The sequence below is a fragment of the Cornus florida genome, unplaced genomic scaffold (genome assembly GCF_030987335.1).
Source record: "Cornus florida cultivar Cherokee Brave unplaced genomic scaffold, ASM3098733v1 CherokeeBrave_3.0.0_Hap2_Chr10, whole genome shotgun sequence".
Classification (NCBI taxonomy): Eukaryota; Viridiplantae; Streptophyta; class Magnoliopsida; order Cornales; family Cornaceae; genus Cornus; species Cornus florida.
In genome coordinates this window covers 31,199,219-31,208,000 of record NW_026775580.1, presented here as the reverse complement: position 1 = coordinate 31,208,000, position 8,782 = coordinate 31,199,219, and the positions used below count along the sequence as shown (strand labels likewise).

Genomic DNA, 8,782 nt, shown 5'->3' with positions numbered 1-8,782 from the left:
ATAAAGATATTTCCGTTCCTTCAAGAGAAAGCTTTTCCTAAAAATCCCTTTCCAGAATATTTTGAATCTTTTTTTTCTTTTGGTATTTTTATTGAGATAACATATATCTTTGAGGAGGTCCATGTATGTCAAGAGTTTGCATTATTATTATCACTGTTGCTACAACTACTATTGCTGTTATTTTGCAAGTACCACATCCAAACCTATGCCATCTAGCTTTGGAAATTAAACTTGAACACAGGGCTGCAAAAGAGTGAAGCCAAGCTTTGGCATATTCGACCTTAACCTCAAGCTCGAGACAAGCTCATATATTAATGTTTGAGCTCGGCTCGACCATTAATTGTTGAGCTCGAACTCAATACACTGGCATGCATAAAGCTCAATCTTCAGCCTGTTCTCGAATTCGAGCTCGTGCCTATGATTGATAAGGACAAAAATTGATTATAAATCAAACCATCCCTAATAAACGAGCCATGTTCATTAGGTTTAACTAGCCTGTTCACAGACACCTATTTATTAACATGTTTGCAAGCCTAATGAACCGAGTAATAAGTTGTTTGGGATGGGCTCGTTTGTTAAACGAGCTTAAAAAACAAGCTTGATCTCGGATTGTTCGGAAAACGAGCTTGAGCCAAACTTTAATTGCCCAAACTGTTCATGAATTACTATTATTGCTTTTACTTTGCAAGTAGCACATCCTTTTTTGCAAGTTAAACGAGCTTGATCTCGGCTTGTTCGACAGACAAGCTTGAGCCAAACTTTAATCGCCCAAGCTGTTCATGAATTACTACTATTGTTTTTATTTTTTTTTGATAAATATTGTTTTTATTTTTGCAAGTAGCACATCCGTTTTTGCAAGTGGCACATCCAAACCTGTGCCATCTGGCTTTGGGACCTAAACCTAAACACAGGGCTGCAAAAGAGCCAGGCCGAGTAGTGCTTTGGTCTTTTCAAGCTCTACCACGAGCTTGAGTCAAGCTCAGATATTAATGTTTATCTTGGCTTAACCATTACTTGTTGAGCTCGAGCTTGAGACATTGGCTTGTTTCAAGCTCAATCTTTAGCTCATTCTTGAACTCAAGATTGAGATTATGATTGATAAGGACAAAAAATCGATTATAAATCCAAACAATCCCTAATAAATGAGACACTTTCATGAGTTTTTACAAGCCTAATGATAAGTGCTCAAATATAACGCATTTTAGCACCTAAGCTAGGGTATTTTAGTCCATTCATCTATCTTACTTTCATGTTTTAGTACTTATTTGTGTTTTTGCTTATTTCAGGTCAATAAAGTTCAAACAGGCTAAGAAGAGCCATTTAGCTCAGTTTTGGAGTTAAGGAGCAAAGCTGGAAAAAAGTCAAGAAATTTGCATCAAGGGGATCTTCGATCGATCGAAGGAAGTCCCGATCGATCAAAGAAGGCTACAATCGATCGAAATTAAGGCGGTGCCAGCTCAGCAATCCGGATAAGGCCCAGAAGATATTTTCATGCCACGTCATCTTCGATCGATCGAAAACCCCTTTGATCGATCGAAATGGTTGCTGGCAGTGAGCTGTCTAATTCCCGAGCGCACCAAACTCTACCTACTTTTTGTAGTGGTGAATTTCCACCAATTAGAGGCAATATTTCTGACTTGCTGCCTACTCAAAGAGGCTTGTAATAGATTCATTGAACCAACTTTTGGAGAGGCTACACAATTAGATATTTTACCACTTATAGAAATAGTTTTCTCTCTAGAACTTTGGGAAGAAAGCAAGGATGAAGATGATGCCAACCTCCAAACTAACCCTTGAAGGTTCCATGGCCACTTCAATGAGTGGCTAAAACCTTCTCTTGGGGCTAGAGATAGCCCATAGGCTTGCTTCCTAAACCCAGCTTTTGTACATTTTTGGGGATTTAGTTGTAATTGATGTTTTGACCATGAATAAATATAGATCTTATGATTTTTACATGATTTGTATGGATTAATGCTTTCAATTGATCATTTAATTCTATCCATATGTCTATGTATGGTAGAATGAATGTTCATGTGTTTTTCTCTAGATTTAATGAAATTGATGCATGTCTATGTGTGTTGATGTTATTAATCTAGTGATGGTCAAAGCATGGTGCTTAATGTAATAAATCTTGTGAATTATTTGATGGTTCATACTTATTTTTTGATGGATTGTGCCACATCCTTAGTTTAATTAGCTTAATTTTCATGTCATTAGCTTAGTTGTAATTTAATTGCTTTAATTTCTTAGATAGGTGGACAATCTATTTTTGTTGTTTGATGTTCCACACTTACGAATGCAAGAAGTACATTTCTCTATATTTTTGTGTGTGCACTAATTGTGGTTTAATTGAATGGTTAATGGTCTCATTTGATAGTTTATGCTACTCATTAGATTGATTAGACAATCTATGTTTATTTGTTATCCATGCTTAGTTTTAAATTGGTGACACACACACACACAAGTTACAATATGAATTTCCCCATTAATTTACAATTGCTAGTGTTTGGTGAAGTGAAGCTTAATGGTGAGCTCAATGCCCCAAGACCTTTCTCTCATATTACTTTCTCTACTTTCTAGATTGTCATTTTATTTTATTGTTTTAATTGAACCAATAATTTAATTAATCAAATCAAACCCCTCTTTTGATCATTCGACCTACTAATCCAACATTGATTCCAAGAATACCTTGCCTTTCCCTTGGGACGATCCCTACTCACTTTTGCTACATTAGTAGTTAGTAGTGGTAGTGGCATTCTATAAATTTAAATTTGGCCACACTTTATCACTCGCACTTGAGGACACACCACCTAACCACAAACACTTGTTCATAAACATGTTTATTAAACAAACTTTAACAACAAGCTCAATCTCAGCTAAATTTGAATGCCACCCCTCTAATCATATAAAAGTAAAGAGGAATGTTGAAGTAGATAAAAAGGTCCTCAACACAAAAGCAAGATGGAATGCAATGATGAAAACGGCTTTTTTTTTTTTTTTTGATAAGTAACAATGATGAAAACGGGTTTAAAAAGGTCATCAGTACATAAGCAAGATGGAATACAAATGATGAAAACTTTTGAAATGCAAGCATGTGAGCCCAGAAATTCATTATTGTTTTTATTTTTAGAGCAAGTTATACTTTTGAAAACCAAGCCAAGTTCAAACAAGCTTTCACAAAATGCACAATTACAGAAGAAAAAAAAAAAAATTTGAGCTTCCAACGGTAAATAAATACAGAGTTACATATGAAATTCAGAATGGAGCAAACTTTTGATCATTGAAGCACAAGAGATGAAGATAAATGATAATACCGTAAGATTAGTACTGACAGCAACCATATGCTTTGCAACTGCCTGAGGCCTGAAAAATTATATACCCAATTTAATCCATGTTAAGTATGACCAGAAAGAGAGGTAGTTTACAGTCAACCCCATAATCACTGTGATAGTTTCTAAAAGTAGTCCTAGATTTATACACTACAATTATAGATGAAACCCGTATTAACTTGTTTTTCTTTTCTTTACATGCATTAGTTTCTCGCTTTCAGTTTGATTTGCAAACCTTTGACAGAATTAATGCTAATAAATCCTGAAACAATAAACTACCACCACATTTAAATCTCAAAAGAATGAACTTTTTTTTTTTCTGCACCAACCCTAAAGCAGATGAGATCCATTCCCTCAGCGTCCGAGCATTCAACATTGTTTCGGCCGTTGTAAAAGTTTTTGAAACCACCACAACTGCAAATAACAAAAGGAATCCCAATTACTAAGATATGAACGCCCAAAAGTAGCTCATATAGTATGTAGTGTAGCAGAAATGTAGAACGAAACTTGTTACCTAATGTAGTTTCAGGGTTCAATCCTGTGATATTTCTTGCAACATCAATTGGATCAACATTTGCAAGACTGCAAACATTGAAAAATTAATATATTGGATTAAGATAAATCATTGCTCAATCATAAAATGTCAATGTTGTGTGCATAAATAAGCAGGCCTGCTGGGTGCAAGAAGTCAGCAGATTTTAACACATCTCCCATCAAAAATCAAAATCATGCAACATATCATGATTGTATGCATTGCATCATGAGTGGACTCCATTGGATCACCAAAATTGGACTGGACATCACACATAGTGGAGTGGTCTCCAAGGTGATTCATGAGATCTAAAACCCCTTCATGGACCATGTATAGCTCTGTATTTTGTAATCACCTTTCGCAGTTGTGTGCACATGCAAGACATATCTTGACAAACCTCAAAATTTGAAGTATTTACTTGGTTCATACATTAGAATGACAACACAGAAACTAAAACACTAAAAATTATTGAAATCCTAGATATTATAGGAGTAGTCCATTTTAAGCTTTGAGAAACAACAGTCTAATTTCCAACACTATCTTTAGCAAAGAGAAACGATCGCATCTGCATAAGTCAATTCCTTCACATAACCTGAAGAAAAGCATAACACAGGTTCACCTAATTCATAATCCTAAGGGCCACAGCATCTGCCAGCCGAAATTAAAATATTATCTCATGCAGCAGAAAGTAAAAAACATGAAATTATGACTGATCATATAGGAATTAGGAGGTCTTATCATTTCAAGATAAAAGAGCATCTGAAGCAATTAAGTTTGTAGTAGCATGTACACTTACAAACGCAGTTGGCGTCCTCTTGCACATTCAATAGCCTCTGGATCTGTAAATTGACAACATAGAACATAAACACTTTGCAAGTTTTCATTAAACAATTTGATGTTAAAACAACAAGAAATATTCTAAGAGCAAAAGATTAGAGAACATCACGGATTGCAGATTGGTATACATCAAATCGACCTGTTTGGAGGGCGGTGTGCACAAACAGAGGACCTAAGAAGCTGCCACCAATACCAATAGCAACAACATCCTTTAGTGCTTTTCCTGTTGCTCCAACCTACCATTCTTTGCGTATTAGTCAACACTTAGTGATGCATAACTGAATCAGAACATAAATAAAAAATTTAGATTACCCAGGAACCACTGCGAACCCTCTCAGAGAACTCCCGGATCTTGTCCAGAACTTGCCAAACATCGGGGACCACATTCTTCCCATCACTTTGTATAACTGCATCCTTTGAAGCACGAAGGGCAACGTGAAGAACCGACCTATTCTCTGTGCTGTTTATCTGAAGGAGCCACCCAAAACAAAGGATCAAATGTCATGAACTCAGAAGATTTGAGCAATGTGCAAGTTTTACCATTACTAATGAAAAAAATGTGAAGAGTTCTAAAACTGTTTCAAGATCAAATGCAAAATATTAGGATACCTACTATTCAGAAAGGTGCCTCTAAATAATACATAAAAAGGCCAAAACAGCCATTTTCAGTGACAAATCAAGATGCAATACTGTCTTTACAGAAGAGCAGTTTCCCACTTCTTAAAAATAATGATTTCTAAATTAGCGAACTTAATAGATAGGTAACTTTATGTCGGTTCATCTATGGTGTGAAGTAAAACATATACTTACATGCTCCCCGTTGAACATTCTATTAATCTTTTGTTTGAGACATGTTGCCTGCATTAGAAAATGAGGAAGCATAATTAGTATGCCATATTGTCTGTGTCCTCAAAAAGGAAATGGTCCAACCCACCTCTGCCAATTTGAAGAGTTTATCCAAGGTGTCTAGGGTGGCACACTGCCTCGAGTAGTCCAATAGTAACCCATCAAACTCACTATAAAAAGTAGTACCAAAGTGAAAACATTATTCAAACACTATAACTTTGTAAAGAATCACAATCCACTTCTCACTTAATAAGACCTATACTTCACCCAAACATCAAAATGTGAAGAGAATACATATATAAATATATATATATATATATACACACACACATATAAAGGTTTAAGAGGCCAGCTAAGTAGCATACACCATCATTGACTTGCATCGCGCAGTGTCACCCATCAATTCTCGTAAATGAGTCTTTTTAATATCATTAACATGAGCCTGCATAAAATATATGGTTCACATCAAATATACATTCGTAATTTCTTCGATGACACTTACACAATAACATCTTGCAAAACCATAATATTTTTATTACCTTCAAGTCCTTCCAGGGCTCTATGTCACAGATAAGGGTGGATGAAGCCATCTGCAAGAATTTCAAAGCAATTCACAAATCAAATTTCAGCCCCTAACACTACTAGCAGCATATGCTATTCTAACTTGTCTCGATGCAAACAAATGAGTATGTGCATCAATTCTGTCCTCTTTGATTACCACAACCTTGAAAGAAAGTTTTAAACATCAGGGGAAGCAAAGAACTCCTGACATAAATTGGTTTCATCGTTTAAGTTTTTATATACTTTTATATATATATATATATTTATTTATTTATTATTTATTATTTTTCCTCCTTCCTTTGGCCTATTTTCTTTCATTTTCCAAGCGATCAAACGGAGGATTGATTAGTAGCTAATATTTATAAACCAATGCAAAAACCTCTCAGTACGATACAGGCAATCTGTTAGGGCACAACGGAAGCACATCATCATCATCACCACATCAACAATCACACAAGCATATGGAGATACAATCATTCATCAATCAACACACAACACAATATTTTACGTGGTTCGCCCAACCTCTAGGGCTACATTCACCGGAGATAACTTTCACTATTATGAATCACGAAAGAGAATATACAACTAAATGCAGTCTCAAATGGTATAATAATTCCAAACAAGTGCAGATTCAACAAAGCTTTTGTTTTGGATTCATTTGATTGATTTTGAAAGAAAACACAAATGAATGATCGGATGGATTGAATGAACAGAGCAATCGGATAGGTAATACAAGGTGTACTGAACGATTAGAAATTAAATCATCAACCGGAAATCAAATATAGATTATAGCGGAAAAAAAAAAAGAAAAAAAGGAAAGTCAAATCGCGATTACCGGTGAATTTTATTGAACAATTAAATAACAATATAGCCAAATGAACGAAGAGAATGAAGATGGTGTTGAGCATATACCTGAAGGTGATAGATATATAGATTTGAAAATTGAACTATGTGAACTGTGTGTTGATGAAACAGGTTGATTGATAAATAGGGCTGCACTGAAGCTGTGAATACCTTGTGCGGCTAAACCGGTGGTATGAGGTCACGTGACATTGTAACGAATTGACGATGAGAGCGCGTGTGGCTTGTATAGGCGGATCGCAATTACTATAATTTTAAATTTTTATTATGAAAATATAATTTTTCCAAGGTAAAATTAAATTACCATTTACCATTCTTGAAAGTTAACATCACAATTACAGGGTGAATAATGTTTTATATTTTGAGGAATTTTTTTTTTGTCACGTATTAAAATCAGACATTCCTCTTAATATTCTCATTGGAATTATATTTACTAAATTTAGGATGATTTGGAAATCTTCATTCATAACAAAACATCTAATAAACTTGGGCTTAATGCATTCTTAAATTTTTAAGCTCATGTTAAATTTGAACTTGCAAATTGAACTGAAATTAAAAAGTTAAATTTGTGCTCTCAACTTTGATTGATATATTAGTTCAAAATGGGGGTTGTAATAACAAATAAAATAACATTAACATTTTCATAACTAGAATGATTGAAAATATAGGCATGACATTGCAACAAATTAATCAAGAACTAATAAGTTATTGTTTTTTTAATTTATTTATTTATTTTAACAAAGAACTAATAAGTTAAATATGTCATATACCTTACAAGTGAACCCACTACATAACTAATTATGTGCAACCAACACCTATCAAGGGAGGAACTATGGTTTTTTTTTTTTTTTTTTTGACTGGCACTGGAACTCACCTGAGTAGAGCCCCTTTGGGACCCACCCCAGGCTATAAACCGGGGAGAAACTATGTTGCCCCCATCCTAAAATTTATTTTCCTCTATTTTTTTTTTTTTTCCTTTTAAATCCGTAATTTATAGGACTCTAAGATAGTGGAAATAAATGTATTCAAAAGATTTACTTGTCAAAGACATATTAAGCCCCTAAAATTTTGAAGTTCCTATTAAATGGAGTCTAAGTTAAGGTTATCATAAAAATTACTACCTCAGTTCCAAAAAAAATGTCGCTTTTGAAGAACCGTGATGATTCCAAAAATGACATTTTTTATGAGATATTAAATGGTAACCCACCATTGCCAATCTCAATTCGAAATCAAGTTTTATTTTTGGAAATCCACACACACACACATATTACTTTGACATCTATGAGGTTAGTTGTAATGGGTGGGCGCTTCTTTATTTATAAAAAAAAAAAAAAACTGCATACATACCTATTTCACTTTTCCATCTTGATCAGATGTGGGATAAGCTCCCCCTTGTTACATTCCGCCTCACCCAAACTCGCAACGCTCTCGTTGCGATCGGGCCACCTTGTCTATCCGGACGCTTGGTGTAACACCGGATTAAGAACTATATCTAACTCTGATACTAACGGTAACGAGTGGACGCTTATCCATCTACCCAAAAAACTTAAGTTATTAGGTAATACATATCCATCCATTTATACCTATTTACTTTTTCATCCGAGTTCAATGTGAAACAAACTCCCCTAATTACATTAGATTTAATTATCATCATATAAAAGTTTTTAGACCTTAGTTTATTAAAACCCCTCGGGTTTCAAATGGTTGCAATATACCCCCTTCGTTTTTTTTGGAGCAACAAATACTCGCAATTTACCAAGTGTTGCAAATTACCCCATTTGACTAATTGAGGAATAACCAGAGTTAAGGTATGACA

At 34.7% G+C, this 8,782-nt stretch overlaps 1 protein-coding gene across 2 annotated transcripts in view; it reads right to left on the bottom strand.

The window, feature by feature from the left end:
• The window catches only part of LOC132279783 (glucose-6-phosphate isomerase, cytosolic), a 40,168-nt gene extending 33,018 nt beyond the window's left edge, over positions 1 to 7,150 (bottom strand). Inside the window, exons 1-11 of one of the 2 annotated variants that reach the window (XM_059781823.1) lie at positions 7,018 to 7,150; positions 6,084 to 6,134; positions 5,910 to 5,986; positions 5,633 to 5,714; positions 5,509 to 5,556; positions 5,011 to 5,166; positions 4,838 to 4,934; positions 4,658 to 4,700; positions 3,844 to 3,911; positions 3,659 to 3,743; positions 3,315 to 3,363 (exon numbers count right to left, since the gene is read on the bottom strand). In XM_059781823.1, the coding sequence (XP_059637806.1) occupies positions 3,315 to 3,363; positions 3,659 to 3,743; positions 3,844 to 3,911; positions 4,658 to 4,700; positions 4,838 to 4,934; positions 5,011 to 5,166; positions 5,509 to 5,556; positions 5,633 to 5,714; positions 5,910 to 5,986; positions 6,084 to 6,134 (756 nt within the window). In that variant the 5' untranslated portion in view covers positions 7,018 to 7,150. Of the gene's footprint in view, positions 1 to 3,314; positions 3,364 to 3,658; positions 3,744 to 3,843; positions 3,912 to 4,657; positions 4,701 to 4,837; positions 4,935 to 5,010; positions 5,167 to 5,508; positions 5,557 to 5,632; positions 5,715 to 5,909; positions 5,987 to 6,083; positions 6,135 to 6,940; positions 6,964 to 7,017 lie in introns of those variants that run through there. The other variant, XM_059781824.1, reaches the window with a different exon arrangement.
• Positions 7,151 to 8,782: the final 1,632 nt, after the last annotated feature.